This window comes from Arachis hypogaea, chromosome 16, assembly GCF_003086295.3.
Source record: "Arachis hypogaea cultivar Tifrunner chromosome 16, arahy.Tifrunner.gnm2.J5K5, whole genome shotgun sequence".
In the NCBI taxonomy this organism is placed as follows: Eukaryota; Viridiplantae; Streptophyta; class Magnoliopsida; order Fabales; family Fabaceae; genus Arachis; species Arachis hypogaea.
This window is the reverse complement of record NC_092051.1, coordinates 23,151,410-23,169,907: the sequence shown is the minus strand read 5'-3', so window position 1 is coordinate 23,169,907 and position 18,498 is coordinate 23,151,410. Positions and strand designations below refer to the sequence as shown.

The window sequence follows — 18,498 nt, the reverse complement described above, 5'->3', positions numbered from 1 at the left end:
GTAAATTTTGTGGCTTTGGACAACTTCCTTTTGGAAGGAAATTTTAGTGGCCTAACAGAAGTGGGTGAAACCTATCAGCAAAAACATGTAAAATAGTTAGTAAAATTGATAAGAATATATATTTAATAAAATCAATGTCATTTAATATTGTGAACCTGTTGAGAGTCATCAGTTTTTAACAAGGGTGGTTGATTGAGTTTAAGCTGAATTTCAGTCTGAGGTTGTGGGACAAAGATGACTTCTTCCAAGAATGTGATAATAGGCTTGGCTCTAGCTTCTTTAATCTTAGAGTTTAAGATTTCACAAGTATTATTGCAGATGTTGTTTATTTTAGGTGCATTACTGAAGAAAGCCCGACTCCAAGAGTCTCTAGGCCACTTGTTCAAATAATCCCAAGCATCCTTATTAACCCTCTCAATTTTTTTGATAATTTCAAGGAATCCATCCTAGCTAGTACACCTTGTACAATTCCATAGTAGCCCTCTAAGCTGGAGATCCTTCCATTGCTTATTGAAATTCTTTCATAAATATCAAACACAGAATCTGTGATGGATATCTGAAAATACTTCCTTAACTGCATGGATGAGGCTCTGATTCAATATAAACAGTAGTTGTAAGATTTGTTATCGAGCATTAAAATAGCTCCTGAAGTTGCATAAGTGACATCTAAGAGGTCCTTAAACTTTTATAAGTGACATCTAAGTGGTCCCTAAACTTTCATAAGTGACATCTAATTGGTCCATTTTCAACCATTTAAACTTATCGAATTAGTCCTTGTCCATATCATCAGCACATTGTAAAACATGTATAAACAGCAGTCCAATATATATATACAGAAGTTCAACAACTATGGAAATGAATAGTTAACACTTATCAACAGACTAACTACAGTAAAAAATAGCAGCCAAATAATAGACTACTTACAGCAGCCAAATAATAGGCTAATTACACTTATACAGATATTTTGATAGTACAAAATAACTCAAAATTACACAGCAAAAATATTCAGAGTTAGTTGTTGCTTTCTCCCAACTTTCATACAATAGATACTAATTACACACCAGTTATATAACAATTAATAAAGACAATCAATGATTTAGGTACTAGCTATACACAATAAACTTAACTTGATTACATACCTTCTGCATATCTGATATAAAACACAGCTTGTTTTGCTTGTAATCCCCCAAGTCTTGATGAAGTAATTCCAAGAATAATCTCCAGTTGTCAGTGTTTTCAACAGGGACAATTTCATAGACAATCACATATATGTAGTTGTTTTCATCTTGGCCAATAGCAAATAGGATTTCACCACCATGCTAGGTCTTCAGAAAAGTTCCATCCTAGCCTATAAGAGGTCTGCAACCAGTCAAAAATTCTCTTTTACACGCATTCAAACAAATGTACATCTTCTCAAAGATTGGATCATCATCAGGATTGAGCTGATATATAACACCAACAGTCACAGTAGAGTCTGGATTACTCTTCAGTAGTGTCAGCCTATAATTCCTCACTATCCCATATTGGGCAGCAGCATCACCAAACACAATAGCTCTAGTATCTCCTAAAGCTCGAGTTAGTGAAGACTTGTTCAAATCTGAATCATACTTTATCTTAAAATATTGTGCAGCCTTAGAGTGTTTTAGATTAGGATACTTCCTTAGCTTCTTCACCAATTCGCAGGCTAGCCACTTCCTATTAGCCAGTCTATTTTTGGTATCTCTTGCGTAGGTATGGTCATCCATAAAGGTCTTGATCTGCCAGCAATTACTCTCACTGTTACTAGAAGCATACACCAGCCTACCACAGCTCTCATCCTTACACATAGCTCTTATCTTTACACTATCATTCTTTTTAAACTAGATCCTCCTACCCTCCTGAATACAATATTCATGCACAGTCTCTTTAAACTCCATCATTGTAGTGAATGTCATTCCAACCTCAAGTATAAGCTCTCCAAACCTTCCTCCTTCTCTGAACACAAGAAAGACCTCATCTGAATCAACCTCCTCCAACTCATCTTCAGAGTTCGGAGGAGTCTTCATTTCTTTTGAATGCCATGAGTCTCCACTATCAGATTCATGATAAGCTTCATCTTGGGCATCATAATATGGTGCCATATCACTAAACTCAGGAATTGATCTAAAAACTAGTTCATCATCCTCATACCCTGAGTATGCACACACTGGACCATCATCCTCAACCATAACAGCTCTCTTTTGTTTAGTAAGTTTTTTATCTGTCCTAGTTCTCAATTTAACATTAGTCTTCTTTCCTGCTGATCTTTTCACAATACTTCTTCTTTCTCACTAGACACCTCATCACCACCAGGTAGATATGCTTCATCCTCTACACTATCATCACTGTCATGGCTATCTGAGGATTCTTCTGAGCTAGACAAAGCCACAAAGACTGTTTGGAGCTATTTTTTCTTAGCAATTGATCTTTCAATAGTTTCAATAGCAGCTGCTCTTGTTAAAGGCCTCCTTCTATGTGGTGTTGCACTTGTTAGATTCTTAGAGCCTCTCTTTGGTACAACAGACTTATTGGTTTCTTTCAATTTCGACCATAGTTTAGGAATTGCAGTGGGTTGGACCATTTTTTTGTGGTGGGTTGGATTTAGTTCTACTAGGTTGGGCCATTATTTTTGGTAGTGGGTTGGACTTAAATCTAAAAATTGCAATGGGTTAGACCAATATTTTTTGTGGTGACTTTGATTTACCAACATAAATTGCAGTAGGTGGGATCTTTTGTTTTGGTCCTAGAGACAATTTATCAGTAGGCTTTGTTATATAGATTATTTTTTGGGTAGGGATAATGGTGTGACTTGGTTCAGAAGTTGGAGTTGATGGTATTGTGATGGTTTCTGGTTTGACTGTGATAATTGGTGGTCGAGTTTGGGGTGGGAATAAGGTTTTGTATCACCATCAACTCCTTGCCTTTAGATGATACTGGTTTTGCTTCCTCATTATACAAAGGTTCAGAGACTCTATGTTCGTAGTACACATGGATAATTCCCTTGTTCTTCTGAGCAAGGTAACACATCTCCATGAGCTCCTTATCATCTGTGATAGCTCTTAGACTAGTTTGCAATGGCCTATTAGGCACCAGCCACCAAGATTGAGTCACCTTGTCATACCCAATGTTCTTGTGGTAGTCTTGAATGAAAAAGACATCCAGTGTGTCTATATCAACTCCCGACAACTTAGAAATCTTTCCACCATTATAAGACATACTTCCATCATGCTCTATAATGAATGACCTTCCATGGTGAAATATGATAATCAAAGGATCATCCATCTGCAATTTAAAAAAAAATTGAATGATCAGACTCATTATCTTCAACCACGTTACCAAATTGAAAACTCCACAACTAAAACATAAAACCATGTTCTCAACTGTAAATGTAGTAAACCCTAACACATAAAAAATAAGTTTCCACCTTAAGAAACAAGCGGTACTCAGTCTATAATTTTATTGGCCTAATCACTAAGAAACCTAATTCTGATCAAACCCTAGCAAATAGCACAAAACACAAGCATGCATACCGACACATTACACTCGAAGAAAATCTATTCAACTACTGAAAATATTAAATTAACAACAATATAAAAAATAGAGCTCCCTTATTATCACATATTTTTTTCGTTTTTTTCCTTACTTGTTTCAGAGAAATCAACCTTTAAAACTCTCTATCTGATGAAGATGATGATACCGATCCTCCAGAGCCTAGATTTCGACGAAAATCACTGCGGTTACAGCAATCACACAAACACCATCGATGAGTGTAGGGGAGAAGAAAAGAGCTCTGTGTGTGTTGTGTTTTGAGAGGGGAGATAATACATTAGTTTAACGTTGAGAGAGTGAGGTTTTGAGAGTGAAATGACGTCATTTTATGTCATTTACGTGCCACAGCAATACTACATCGTTTTCTCTTTGTCAGCGGATCACAGAGGAGTCCAAGCTTTCCGGTGGAATCAGGTGGATGGAAATTGCTAGAAGAACAACTATAGGTCTCGGCGTACAAGTTCAGGGATGAAATTGGACAACTATTAAGTTCAGGGTCTACTTTGAGACTCGAATGAAATTTCATGGACCACTTTAAGGCTTAACTCAAAAAATATCCTTGATAAAATAGAACAGATAATTTATAGTTGTATAAATTTTGATGAGAATGTTATATGAAATGAATGATATAGTGATGAAAAAATGCAAAATAATGGTTCATGAATTTAGAGAGGGTGAATGACTGAGCTCATAAAGAGAAGAAAAAAAAAAATCTTTAAATTCCTATTTAAGGCACATTTTTTATAAAAAAAAATTAACATAATTTTTTTTATCATAAACTGTAAATATAAATTAAAAATGTCTTTCTTCTAGCCTCTTCAATAGCACGGACAATTTTTGTTTTTTTGGCCCATATCGTGGTTTTATCCATTTAATTAATTAAAATACAAATAAATGAATATAGTTACTAAATTAAACTTCTTTCAACAATAATATTATTAAAATTTATAAAAATAAAAAGTATACAAAAAAATTTAATAACTTTAAAATTAAAATAATAATAAACAATAATACATAATTCAACATTTAACTAATTAGCAACATTAATTAATATAAAAAAATATAGTTAAACTCTATATTTGACGACATATATTATGAATTTGTTAATATGTGTTCAATTAAATTTTTTTTCAGTTATTGATGTTTTTGTTGATCTCGAAATTAGATATTTTTTTAAAAAAATTGATAGTATGATGTAGAGGTGTACATGGTTCGACCCGATCTGAAGATCCGACCCTAGCCTCGAACACTTTAGGGGCTAATTTGGTGTGATTTTACCGGGTCTAGGGTCGGGTAAGAGTCTCAAAAATAGATCCGGTCATTATTTTGGGTCGGGTCCGGATCATAGCCCGGGTCACCTGAACTCGGCCCGGTGGCCCGGTCATCATACACAATTAATATTTTGTGTTATTAGTGATGAATGATGGCTATTCTTATGTGAAATTTAAGTATTGTAAATTTTAATATTTTGTGTTATTAGTCATTATAAGACTATAAATTAATGTTTTATGTTTAAAATACATAAGACTTTAGACTAATGCATAATATTGTGTTATTTGTATTGATTTAAATATTTGGTGTTATTAGACAATATTAGTATTGATTATGGTTATGCTTTAATTTTAGAGAAAGGTTGATTCTTGTTATATTTTTTTGAGTGAATTTTATCATGTCAAATAATGGTTGGAGTCTTGAAAATTTGGATATTTTCACATGCTAGCTTACAAGAAGGTATTAAGGTAATGTAATGTTAACGACCCAATTTTTACCCGGTATAATCGTGACCCGAAAGTGTATAGGTTTTATTGGGTTTAGGGTCGGGTTTGGGTCTAACAAATAGGCCTGGTATATATTTCGAGTTGGGTCTGTGTCACATCAAACCCGATTTTATCCGATCCATAAACACCCCTAGTACGATGCAAAATTTTATTTGATGTATTAAGTAAAAATCTATGAAGCACGGATTCTCCTATGGTGCCCGCGTATCCGTGTCGGACACGAATCCGACACCGATACTCGACGGATACTTCAAACGAGCATATCGATGACTTTTTTTTTTGCGGTGCAGAATTTTGGTGAAGTTGTCACGAATCCGAACGAGTCCGACCGATTTTTTGGTTTTATGGCCCAATTAACTGATTTTTTTTTTCATTTTAAAATATTTTAAAATCAAAACAAATCAAAATTTAAATTTAAAAATAAAATAATTAATAGAAGCAGAGTTGATGACAACAGTCCAGATCTGAGTGAGGTTTCGTATTTATCTTTAGATGAACCAAACATAGAAGCTATGGTATTTACGGATGATGGACTTGGAGTAGATTAAAATTTTTTATTTTTTTTAATAATTACATAATTTTTAGACTTTTTTATGCAACTATATTTCCTCTTATATTTATAATATGATATTTTATTAATTTAATATATTATTTAAATTTTAATTCACAACGTATCCTAAACGTGTCGTATCCAATTTTTTATAAAAAGAACGTGTCGGCGTATCCGTGTCGTGTCGTGTCCGTATCGCGTGTCGTATCGGTGCTTCCTAGGTAAAAATTATGCATAAATGTCTCTTTATCATTAGTAATTATATTATGGAATATAATACAATTTTTCGTTATGTTTGCATGTTTTTTCTTTTTTTTTTTTTAAATGCATTGAACTATGTCTAATTACACACTGTGCCTCCAATTTTTTTTAGTTACACAGTGTCTCCAATTTTTTTTAGCATTGAAACGGAGGTTTAGCCACTTTCTTTGCTATTGATGGGACATCTAGATCTAGGTCAGCCGCATCTGCAGAATAAGCAGTTGACGGCCAGGCCTTCTAAATGGGGCCAACAAGAGTCATGTTTGTATTTGATGAGCCTGACTAGTAGCAGCAACCAGATTATGTCTGTGCTGTGACTTTATATGAACCGTGTCAGAATGAGTATCAAATCAACCAAAAGTTATCAGCTTCTTTCTTAAGTGTCCAGCGACTCCCCAAAAATAATTACAATGCAGTAATTAAATGGGATAATAAGATTTTTCTTTAGTCCACAACAATTAATCATTCTAAGAAATTTTAGAAAATAACAAATGCTAAGAAAAAAAAACTTTATTTTTATTATAATAAACCACCTTGAACATTCCCTTGATGATGAGACTAATGGTAAATTTATATGTGTATGCAAACAAATGACGATATTATTAGGAGAGAAAATGACACAAAAAATATCTCATAGTTTCATGTATCCTCTTATAAACTCTAAAGGTAAATTTATTGTTTTTATTAATTGAAATATATTTTTTACAAAATTCAAAAAAAAAATACTGAAATTAAAATGTAAATCAAATGTAGCCAAACAAGTTTTACACAACCTAAAAAGATTTTTGTACTATTAAATAAAAATTTATGAACAAGATGGTGTCGTGGTGTAGTTGGTTATCACGTCAGTCTAACACACTGAAGGTCTCCGGTTCGAGTCCGGGCGACGCCATATTGTTTTATTTTTATCTAGTTCTTGTTCTTTACATTTTAATGGTCGTCTGCGGCCGTTATGATTTATGAATTTGTCAATTTTTTGTCGTCAAACATCAAAGAAAGACGAAGGTACCATTTGCTGTGATTTGGTCTTTCGTCGTCTTGTCTTCACTGCTTCTTCACTCAGTCTGGCAGCTGAGAGAACCACCGACAAATTGGTTACGACGATGGAGAGCAGCAGAAAGGCGGGTCGGTCTTCTCGGGCCAAACAGAAGCACGATTTGGCCTCCCTCCTCCGCAAATCGTGGTACCATCTCAGGCTCTCCGTCCGCCACCCATCCAGAGTCCCCACCTGGGACGCCATCCTCCTAACCGCCGCCAGCCCCGAGCAGGCCCAGCTCTACACCTGGCAGCTCCAACGGGCCAAGCGTATGGGTCGGATCGCCCCCTCCACCGTCACCCTTGCCGTACCCGACCCCGACGGCCACCGCATCGGATCCGGTGCTGCCACTCTCAATGCCATTCACGCCCTCGCCCTCCATTACCGCAACCACTTCGTCCCCGATCTCCACTCACAGGTTCCGATCTTATTGCTGCTAACGTATAATTCCGTTATTTCAAAGTAAATGATTGGATTGATTCCTACTCCATTGTTGTACAGGTTGCAAGCACAAATGGCAGTGGTAGTGGTGCCGGTGACGGTGATGGTGATGACGTGGCAATGGCTGAGTTGATGGCCAAAAAGCACATTCTGCTGCTCCATGCGGGTGGGGATTCTAAGAGGGTGCCATGGGCTAACCCTATGGGGAAGGTGTTCCTTCCGCTTCCCTATTTGGCCGGTGATGATCCAGATGGTCCTGTTCCTCTCCTCTTTGACCATATTCTTGCTATTGCTTCTTGTGCCAGGCAAGCTTTTGGAAGTGAAGGTTCACTCTCTCTTTACCTATATCATACTTATGTACTCTTCTTGTGCCATGTACTTATTAGACAAGGGTTATGTAAGTTTCAGAAGCGATTTGTTTATTTTCCTTGTTGCTATTCCTTGTCTAAATTGTAATTTGCTTTCATCATGAGTGGTGATGTTTGCTTAAAACTTGCAAGATTCTTTCAATGGTTGCAGGTGGGATGTTAACCATGACCGGGGATGTTCTTCCATGTTTTGATGCATCGACCATGACTCTGCCTCAGGACACTTCATGCATCATCACTGTTCCAATCACCCTTGATGTTGCTTCAAATCATGGAGTGATTGTTGCAGCTAAAACTAAAAATAACACTCAAAACTATGCAGTGAGTTTGGTAGATAATCTCCTGCAGAAACCTAGCGTAGAAGAGCTTGTTAAAAGCAAGGCAGTTCTAGCTGATGGTAGAACGCTTCTTGATACTGGAATAATAGCAGTTAGGGGTAAGGCGTGGTCAGAGCTTGTTACCCTTTCATGTTCCTCTCAGCAAATGATTTCAGAACTCATCAAGATAAAAAAGGAGGTATAGTGGATTCTTTTGTATTAAATATATAGCATCGCCTTTTAAGATGGTAGAAAGCAACCGAGAAACAAAGAAATTTATGGCAAGGGCTCTTGTTATGTTTCACTGTATATATGTTTGGAGTATGTCCGATGTTTTATTTTATCCAAGAATACTTGGTCTGCATTGTGCAGATGAGTTTATATGAAGATTTGGTTGCTGCCTGGGTACCTGCAAAGCATGAGTGGTTGAGAAAGCGTCCATTGGGTGAAGAACTGGTCAATAAATTAGGCAAGCAGAAGATGTTCAGCTATTGTGACTGTATGTCAAGCCTAATTGCATTCTTATCTCTATATGTAACATTCCTCGTACCCATCTGTACAAAAGTTTACTCTTTCATGTATTGTTATGTTGCAGATGACTTGTTGTTTTTGCACTTTGGAACCTCAAATGAAGTTCTAGAACACCTCAGCGGAGTTGGTTCAGAATTAGTAGGGAGAAGACACCTGTGTTCTATTCCAGCAACAACGGCTGCTGATATTACAGCATCTGCTGTTATTCTTTCTAGTAAAATTGCACCAGGAGTCTCAATTGGAGAAGATTCTCTAATATATGATTCATCTATTTCGGGTGGAATACAAATTGGCTCCTTATGTATAGTTGTTGGAGTCAACATTGCTCTTGATGATCATCTTAGCACTGAGGATATCAAATTCATGCTTCCAGATCGCCATTGTCTTTGGGAGGTTCCCTTGGTTGGGAGTGGAGAACGAGTTCTAGTATTTTGTGGCCTTCATGATAACCCGAAAAGTTCACTTTCTAGAGATGGCACATTTTGTGGGAAACCTTGGAAGAAAGTTTTACATGATTTGGGTATTCAAGAAAGTGATTTATGGGAGTCCTCAGGCACCGATGAGAAGTGTTTATGGAATTCGAAAATATTTCCTATACTTCCTTATTCTCAGATGCTTAACGTTGCACTATGGTTGATGGGCTTAGCTAAGCCAAAAACTGAACATATGCTTTCTTCGTTATGGAGATCTTCCAGCCGCATCAGCCTGGAGGAATTGCATAGATCAATTGATTTCTCAACAATGTGCATAGGTTCTAGCAATCACCAAGCTGATCTTGCAGCAGGAATTGCAAAAGCGTGCATTAGCTATGGAATGCTTGGTCGCAATTTGTCTCAATTATGTGAAGAAATTCTTCAAAAGGAAGGTTCTGGAGTTGAAATATGCATGGATTTTCTGGGTATGTGTCCAAAAGTTCAAGAGCAGAACTCCAATATACTTCCCAAAAGCCGGGCATACCAGGTGCAAGTTGATCTTCTTCGAGCTTGCAATGATGAAGTGACAGCATGCAAGCTGGAGCCCAAAGTTTGGGCCGCTGTGGCTGATGAAACTGCTTCAGCAGTAAGATATGGATTTAAGGGTACATACTTTAATCCTTCCCCAAGATTCACACAAACTTGCAGCTCTCTCTCCTCTTCCCCAAGATATGTGTGTGTTGTGGGAGAAGTAGGGTTTTTCTTGGTACAGTTTTGATGACTTGTCTTTTGCTTTAGTTAGTTGAGGAAGCATAAACATGAATCATTTAAATATTTGTGCTGTAACTTAGGGTAACCTAGCTGGAGAAACAATTACAAGAGTAGTGATATTAAATTATATTCATAGTAAGGATCATTTGCTTTTGACAAGGCATAATGAATTGGACATTATTTTCTTACATGATATTGTGCGCATCTGTTGGTGCCAAATAATGAAATGAAACCACAAATGTACTGGTTATTGCGAATCAATATAGCATTTAAACTATTGAAAATCCAATTTTTCTTTGAAGATAAAATAGTGGCATTTATGTCTAAAGTTGGTTATATTAGTTTCTCCAGATATTGTCTCTATATTTGAGGTTCATAATACTATTATATTAGAATTGTGAAAGGATGCAGGAGTGTTTCGAGTTTTGACGGAAAATGACAGGTTACAACTTATAACATACTATGTTAGTTTTTTAATTTAGACATTATATTCTCTGTTTCCATATCTGAACTAGTTAATTGCTTCTTTAGTTTATGCAAAAGAATTAGAAACAATGAAATTTCTGAAGCTGAATTCAGTCTCCTTTCTGCAGAGCATTTATCAGAGTCACCTGGTAGCCTCTCCTGTCTTGAGTACCAGAATAACCACCATGATGGGCACACTCGTCAGCCTTTCCATCCTAGAATGGTAAAAGTAGAACTACCTGTACGCGTAGATTTTGTTGGGGGTTGGAGTGATACCCCTCCATGGAGCATCGAGCGTGCTGGATGTGTTCTAAATATGGCAATAAGCTTGGAAGGTTCTGCTCCAATTGGCACTGTCATAGAGACAACTGAAACAACCGGAGTATTAATTACTGATGATGTGAACAACAAGTTACATATTGAAGATTATAAATCCATTTCTGCTCCATTTGATGGAGATGATCCATTTCGGTTGGTCAAATCTGCCTTACTTGTGACTGGCATTATTCATGACAACGTTCTTGTAGACATGGGCATGAAAATCAAGACTTGGGCCAATGTCCCCCGTGGTAGTGGATTAGGTACTTCTAGTATCTTAGCTGCTGCAGTGGTAAAAGCGCTTCTCCAGATAATTGATGGCGACGACAGCACTGAGAATGTTGCTAGACTTGTTTTGGTGTTGGAACAACTCATGGGCACTGGAGGTGGGTGGCAAGACCAAATTGGGGGATTATACCCTGGGATCAAATGTACTTCAAGCTTTCCAGGAATTCCATTGCGGCTTCAAGTCATTCCATTGTTAGCTTCACCTCAGTTGGTTTCTAAGTTGCAGCAAAGGTTACTTGTTGTATTTACTGGTCAAGTAAGTAATATATTATAGTAGGAACTTGCTTTTCTGTTTCTGTTCCTGCACAGAGAGTTGTATGCATTCAAATACAGCATCACCACCTTTCTATCTTGTCATTTTGAAGTTAACACTTCTCTTGATACATCATCTTTTTAGTTAGTTGTGATTTTGATTGCATATTGAACTGTTTTCTAGGTTCGACTTGCACATAAGGTTTTGCAAAAAGTGGTGATCAGATATCTTCGGCGGGATAACCTTCTTGTATCCAGTATTAAGCGCCTTGTTGAACTGGCAAAGATTGGGAGAGAAGCTTTGATGAATTGCGACATTGATGAACTTGGCGAGATAATGTTGGAAGCTTGGAGATTGCATCAAGAGCTTGATCCTTACTGCAGCAACAAGTCTGTTGACAGGCTCTTTTCTTTTGCTAGTCCATACTGCTCCGGGTACAAGCTGGTTGGAGCTGGCGGCGGCGGGTTTGCTCTCTTGCTTGCCAAGGATGCAGATCAAGCCATGGAACTGAGACAAAGACTTCAAGATAACAAAGATTTGAATGCGAAAATCTACAATTGGCAGATATTTCTATAGAATTTATGATAGTGAATAATACGAATAGTTGTTAGAAACTTGAGTTGTTTTGTTATTCTACAACCCATTCATTTGTAGATTGAGATTTGAGGGTTCACGGAATTGTGTAATGTAAAACGCACAGATGTAGATAGTTAATTAGTTATAGCCGTATAGCCATAAGAAGACTTGATGCAAGATTCAGCCAAATTTGTCAAATTATTTAATGTTTCGTAATCATGCTTCTTAATGATCTCTTCTTGATAAATAGTTGAATAATCACACCTTATTTATTCCCTTCATAGAGATATATTTATTTACAAAAAAGTGATGATGTGCAAAAGCAGGATAGAATAATAAAAGATGAAAAGAGGGGGAACTAAATTATTAGAAGAGCATCACTTGTTAATGAAGCGAAGAATCCAAAGCAGCATCTGTTGCTTCGATGCAGAAACTTCGTTGCTTTTTCCAAATCGCCTATGGGCTATAGATGGGCATATACTATAGTATGTTCAATGGACCTGCATAGTCCAAAGGTGAAATGTCATGTAAATAATAATTAGAATATACGACAAATGGTTAGTGATTTTTATTTCAAAGATAAATAAATTTTAAATTAATTAAAAATATAAAAATGTTTTTTATTTTTTAAAATGTAAGATATTTAAATTTTTTTGGAGCACTGATTTGTTCTTTGTTACGGATCCGATTTTCGGGTTCTACACCGAAACAGCCTTCGATCTTAATATCTGATGGGGCCTCCTTTCTCCTCTAAAAAGTCCAACACCTTCTAATCAATATTCGAATTTAAATATCTTTCTTATTTTAGTCAGATAAGATAAGATGACATAACTATCATTAGCTATATAAAGGAGAGCCAGAAGCCTTTTCTTTCAGGTACATCATTCACTCTACACATCTTATACCTCTCGGATCCATTCTGACTTAAGCTTCAGAGTGTCCAGATAATTTGGCGATCGCCTCGACTCATAATTCGTACCAGAAATTTTTAGTACATTCTTATATATGTTGGATAGATGTTTTAAATATCTCAAATTTTAGAAAATCAAAGATGTTTTTATATTTTCCATTAGTTAAGAATTTATATATTTTCGAATTAAAAAAATTAAGGATGTATTTATTTATTTATTTTAATAATTCAAATACATTTTTAAATTATGACGCAAAAACAATAGTCATTAGTCATCACATGCCATGGATTTGGTGGAAGTCGTTGAGCGGAAACCATTCATTACATTCCATGTAATATAAAAAAGAAAAGAAAATGTGGTTGATGATGTGTGGGGCCTCTCCATGTCCATCGAATATGGCACAAAAAGTCATACTCCTTCTCTGTTTATGCATATGCTAAGTGCTGAAGGAAAGCGAAGCGGTGTGGAGTGAGTGAGACTGTGAGAGTGAGAGTGAGTGCGAGTGAGAGATGGGTCTGCTTACAAACAAAGTATTGAGACATGAAATCAAGCCTGGCGATCACATCTACACTTACAGAGCTGTTTTCGCTTACTCTCATCATGGTCTCTCTCTCTCTCTCTCTGCAATGTCCCTTCATTTCCACAATTTCTATCTAATTTTTCCTCAATGTGGCTTCTTTTTGTTAGTTCAACCTTTTCTTTTCTTTTTTCTCCCTACCCATGTATTTGATTTATGTAAATGTTTACTGAATTATGGAAAGAAAAAAAGCTGTGTCGGTGTTGGTGGTGTTGAAGGATCCACTCACCCTGCCACGGGCACGGAAAAAGCATTTGCATTTGTTTGTTTTATCATTCAATTTGGGTTTTCGTATTGACCCCCTCGTAAACTAGGTTATATAAATCGAGATTGATTGTTTTTGTTTGAAAGTCAACATACATGATAGGGAGATCTGATTAAGTTGCTTTGGAGATTGGACAATGCAAGTTTTGTTTCAGGGTCCGGGAATCTCAAGAGTCTTGTTTGTGCATCATTTTATGCTCTTTGTGGTCACTTTTTGTTCAGATTCTTAATGTTGGTGGGTTAGCCTTGTCCGTCATTTGGTTTGCTCTTAAGTTGACAACTTCTAATTGATGTCAGTTGCTATGATTAGTAGCATGTACAAGTTATGGTGCTTGATGAATGTTTGGATTTGTAGTGAAAATGCTGACTATTTCTGTTTAAATTTAGATATGTTTGTACATGTAGGACATTTGATTTATGTTATGCCTAGACTCTTTGATAGATTTATGTAGTTTTGTTAACCTTTCCTGCAAAGCTTGCCTCTTAGAAAAGCTCTAAAACCCCAAACCAAATTCAGAATGGTATTTAGAAACTGGTGTGTTGATTGTGGAATCTAAGTCTATTGTGTTACCATGCAGGGATTTTTGTTGGGGGAAGCAAGGTTGTGCATTTCAGACCTGCGCGAAACTTGAAGTCAATCACCGAGACATCTTCAGACCTGGATGATCAAACATCAGACCCATGTCCAACCTTTCCCGATTGTGGATTCAGGCAGCCAAACAGTGGCGTGGTTCTTTCTTGCCTAGACTGCTTCCTTCGAAATGGGTCCATTTACTGTTTTGAGTATGGTGTTTCACCATCCGTTTTTCTTACCAAAATACGGGGAGGCACATGCACTACTGCATTATCTGATCCACCGGAGACCGTGATCCATCGGGCAATGTATCTGCTTCAAAATGGCTTCGGCAACTATAATGTGTTTCAGAACAATTGTGAGGATTTTGCTTTGTACTGCAGAACTGGCCTATTGATAGTGGATAAGCAAGGGGTTGGAAGAAGTGGCCAAGCTTCTTCCATTATCGGTGCCCCGCTGGCTGCAATGCTTTCTTCTCCACTCAAGTTGTTGATGCCAAGTCCTGTTGGTGTGGCAACGGTAACAGCAGGAATGTACTGCATGAGCAGGTATGCAACTGACATTGGTGTGAGAAGTGATGTGATCAAGGTTGGAGTCGAAGACTTGGCCGTGAACTTGGGATGGCATTGCCCTGATCAGATGCAAGAGGAGGAGGAGGAGGAGGAGGAGGTGGTGGATCCTGGAGTGGAAACTTCAGACACACAGATTACCACTGTCAGATGACTTGGGCATTTATTCATCCGTATATGCCTAGGTTATGGGACCTTCATGTTAACCTTAGTGCTATTGGTTTCTAGTTATTCAACTTGTGCATGGAGTGATGTAACAATAATATAATATTCAGTATTAATGAAGTATAAATCCGATGTTTTCCTTTTGATTGCTCCAAATCCAGCATTCTACTTGGGCAGCAACTGAACCATTTTGCCGTGCAGCATGAAAAAAACACACATTTACTGATTCTGACTAGTTATTTTAATATTTTCAATCTGAAGTGTGGAAACAGTTTTGAAATGCAAATTCTTACTGATAATTGATCCATTCTGTTTTACTTTATGGTTTTCTTCGATCTCATTACTGAGAACCGGATCCTCTACGCATATTGAAAATAGAATGAGGCTTTTCTCATTTTGGAAGTATATAATGTCATCATCAATCACATAAGAAACTTATAGAGGCGAAGAAAGTCAGACTCGGACATAGTTAGTTACAACCTTAAGGGCTCCAACCAAATCTGTTGATGTATGCAAAGTTTTGTTGTTATCCAATCCAATCCAATCAAATCTAGTAACAAATAAAGATGGTTTTGGTTATTATCTTCTGGAAGGTGACGTGTTAGTTAGCACCCAAAACCTGTTTCTCAACAGCACTGCAACTCTTTAATAAGCTTTTATTTATTTAAAGTAAATATAAAACAAGTCTTAAGAAGCCAAAACTTAAATTGTCCAAATGATTGTTGTTGCTGTTATCTGTTATCCCCATTTTTCCACATATAACATTTATTTATTTGTTAAGTAATGATAATAAATTGTCGTTTTGAGTGTTGGGCGTTGAGTTGACATGCAAGGGAGATATTACATATTATCTTTTTATAAATTATTTAATAACTATAAAATAGAAATAAATGGAACAAAATTTATTTAGTAGGTTGGAAATTGAATCGGGAAGAGAGGAAGGCAGCTTAGCTATCCGCAACCAACAAGAGAAGAAGAATATCATTTTGGTTATTGATTGATTGATCTGAATCAGAGAGAGAGAGATGGCTAATCTGTATGTGAAGGCGGTGCCACCGGCGGATCTGAACAGGAACACGGAGTGGTTCATGTATCCAGGGGTGTGGACCAGCTACATCCTCATCATCTTCTTCGCATGGCTTCTCGTCCTCTCCATCCTCCACTGCACCCCCGGCATCGCCTGGACCATCATCAACCTCGCCCATTTCGCCGTCCGTAATTCAATTCCTTTCCTTCTTTCTTTGTTTCTTGATTTATTGATGGTGATGGTGAATTCATGGATTGATTGATTGATTGATAGATTACGTATCACTACTTCCACTGGAAGAAAGGAACCCCGTTCGCGGAGGACCAAGGGATCTACAACCAGCTGACGTGGTGGGAGCAGATTGACAGCGGCAAACAGCTCACTCGGAACCGCAAGTTCCTCACTGTTGTCCCCGTCGTTCTGTATGTACTCTGCATTCAGTAGAGAGATTTGATTATTGAATGAATGAATAATAACGTAACTGATTTTATTGGTTGCTCATCAGGTACCTCATTGCGTCGCACACAACTGACTACCGACACCCCATGCTGTTGTTCAACACCCTCGCTGTCATTGTCCTCCTCATTGCCAAGTCCCCCAATATGCACAAGGTCAGGATTTTCGGAATCAATTCTGACAACTGACTCTCTTCTTCTTTTTCTTTTTCCCATTAATTACTTGTAATGTTTTGCTGCCTTTTAGCTATAAAATCGAATAAATCTTTTCACTTTTTCATTTTTTTTTTCCTCTACTACTCACTCTGCCTGCCTCTCTTTTCATTTAAGCCTGGCCCAGTCAACTAGATCAAACTAATTGTATTTCGATCACAAAACTATGTATGTGTATGTTGTCATTTGAATTTAAATCAACTTGTGTTACTTCTCAATAACATATTGGATTGAATTTCACCTTGTAAAGAAAAGGAAACACGTCCATCAAACTTCCCTTTAAAATTCTAACAGGATTATTTTTACGTCAGTTAATCTTGTGAAACAAACGTTGTAAGCAACATTCTATGTAGTTTTACATTTAGGCGTTGCTAGAATTTTTAGTACTTAAAGTCTGGAACATAGTGCATAACAAAACTGATATATTGATGTAATTTTGTACATAATATTGATATGTCTTCTTTCTGTGTGGTGGTAATCCTTGTCCTTCATCTTGATAATATTATATTAGCTTCTTTTCTCGTAAAATTAAATAATCAATAAAATATAAGACAAAGGGGGAAAATACAAATGATCGTTTTCCACTTTTCCTCCGGTCGCGCAATTCTATATATATTTTTTTTCGCTACTGCTTTTGTACTAAACAGATTAAAATTACTTTTAGTGAATATGCAGATAAACACCAAATCCAACAAGACTTCTGCATTTTTTGCTCCTTTTTCTCTGTTTCTCCCTTTGCGTATGATAAACTTTTGCATTGCATAGTGACAACAACGAAAAAAAAAAAATATGCACTTTCGATTTCTTTGCCTGAGCCAACTTTCCAGTTCGCTGTCCTTTGTAGGCTGTTGGAAACTATCAATAAACTGAACTTTGAAACTTGAAATTCTAAATAAAAAGGAAAAGTATAGGGTATATACTATCTGCTAATTTATTGTCAATAATTTTCTACTAGAAGATACATATATAAAGAGACATTCAGAAAATACATCTACAAAGATACTTTTATTAGACACAATCATAAAAAAGATATTTTCATTAGATACATCCATAAAGATATTTCTATTAAACACAACTATAAGTAAGAGTTAACAAGAATTGATAAAATTCTTGTTGGTTACGTAGCAGAATTGAAAAAAAAAACAAACATTTTGAACTTTTAACAACGCTTGTTTATAGTTGAAAATTATAACTATTGATTAAAAAAAAAGAAATATTCATAATATTCATATTAAACATCATACATAATAAAATATAATGACATTATTTAATATATATAACCGATTCTATTTAGTACTTCGGACTACTTTAGAGTTTAGATAAATAATTTAATTAAAATCTTATGAAAAAAAGCTTAAAACATAAATATTTATATTAAAATTAACTCATAAAAAAATTGTTTTTTTATTTGTAATTTAGTTTGTGCTTATTTTAAAATGGAGTAATAGACATTTTTTTATTTTTTTCATAAATATTTAAAAAATATATTTTTTTTAAATTGCAAGTTAATTTTAAAATGTCAAATATTAATAGTGACTTTTATTTTATAACTTAAAAATTAATGAAAAGTATGCTGGATCTTTCCAGACAGGAGCTTAGTGTGATAAAAAATGTAGTTATAACTTATAATGTAATATTTTTATTATTAAGTCTTTGCTCAACTAATATATACCGTATTTCTATTATCAATATAATATATGCCTAATAGAAATTTTGCTAATATATGTTTTAAGAATATATTTTAAGAATATTAAAAACATATTTGATAAAAAATTATTGAAAGAATAATTTCTTTTATATTTTTAACGTA

The 18,498-nt window shown here is 35.9% G+C and overlaps 3 protein-coding genes and 1 non-coding gene across 6 annotated transcripts; all 4 read left to right on the top strand.

Moving 5' to 3' along the window:
- The first annotated feature begins 6,974 nt into the window (after positions 1-6,974).
- TRNAV-AAC (transfer RNA valine (anticodon AAC)) lies at positions 6,975-7,048 on the top strand. Its single transcript has one exon. It is a non-coding gene; the product is annotated as a tRNA-Val (tRNA).
- On the top strand, positions 7,042-12,149 carry LOC112758493 (bifunctional fucokinase/GDP-fucose pyrophosphorylase). 3 transcript variants are annotated; one of them, XM_072220047.1, is made up of 7 exons: positions 7,042-7,610; positions 7,694-8,030; positions 8,153-8,517; positions 8,691-8,817; positions 8,914-9,927; positions 10,627-11,360; positions 11,541-12,149. In XM_072220047.1, the coding sequence occupies exons 1-7, from the start codon at positions 7,116-7,118 to the stop codon at positions 11,931-11,933; spliced, it is 3,465 nt and encodes a 1,154-aa protein (XP_072076148.1). In that variant the 5' UTR covers positions 7,042-7,115; the 3' UTR covers positions 11,934-12,149. The 3 variants fall into 3 exon arrangements, with proteins under 3 accessions (XP_072076148.1, XP_025662973.1, XP_072076149.1); XM_025807188.3 differs by having other exon boundaries at positions 7,043-7,610; positions 7,694-7,958; XM_072220048.1 differs by having other exon boundaries at positions 7,096-7,610; positions 7,694-7,938.
- A 964-nt stretch (positions 12,150-13,113) lies between these two features.
- LOC112758491 (protein LEAD-SENSITIVE 1) lies at positions 13,114-15,149 on the top strand. The gene is made up of 2 exons (XM_025807185.3): positions 13,114-13,447; positions 14,264-15,149. Exons 1-2 carry the CDS (start codon positions 13,354-13,356, stop codon positions 14,980-14,982), a joined length of 813 nt encoding a protein of 270 aa, XP_025662970.1. The 5' UTR covers positions 13,114-13,353; the 3' UTR covers positions 14,983-15,149.
- Positions 15,150-15,650: 501 nt separating this feature from the next.
- Positions 15,651-16,909, top strand: LOC112758492 (uncharacterized). Its single transcript, XM_025807186.3, has 3 exons — positions 15,651-16,204; positions 16,294-16,442; positions 16,526-16,909. The coding sequence occupies exons 1-3, from the start codon at positions 16,019-16,021 to the stop codon at positions 16,662-16,664; spliced, it is 474 nt and encodes a 157-aa protein (XP_025662971.1). The 5' UTR covers positions 15,651-16,018; the 3' UTR covers positions 16,665-16,909.
- The last annotated feature ends 1,589 nt before the right edge of the window (positions 16,910-18,498 follow it).

Coding starts and splice junctions, on each gene's coding strand:
- LOC112758493 (XM_072220047.1), top strand. CDS start 7,116: ATGAATTTGTCAATTTTTTGTCGTCAAACATCAAAGAAAGACGAAGGT. Junction 8,031..8,152: donor ACTTATTAGACAAGGGTTAT/GTAAGTTTCAGA, acceptor CAATGGTTGCAG/GTGGGATGTTAACCATGACC. Junction 9,928..10,626: donor AGTAAGATATGGATTTAAGG/GTACATACTTTA, acceptor TCCTTTCTGCAG/AGCATTTATCAGAGTCACCT.
- LOC112758491 (XM_025807185.3), top strand. CDS start 13,354: ATGGGTCTGCTTACAAACAAAGTATTGAGACATGAAATCAAGCCTGGC. Junction 13,448..14,263: donor TTTCGCTTACTCTCATCATG/GTCTCTCTCTCT, acceptor GTTACCATGCAG/GGATTTTTGTTGGGGGAAGC.
- LOC112758492 (XM_025807186.3), top strand. CDS start 16,019: ATGGCTAATCTGTATGTGAAGGCGGTGCCACCGGCGGATCTGAACAGG. Junction 16,205..16,293: donor TCAACCTCGCCCATTTCGCC/GTCCGTAATTCA, acceptor ATTGATTGATAG/ATTACGTATCACTACTTCCA. Junction 16,443..16,525: donor ACTGTTGTCCCCGTCGTTCT/GTATGTACTCTG, acceptor GTTGCTCATCAG/GTACCTCATTGCGTCGCACA.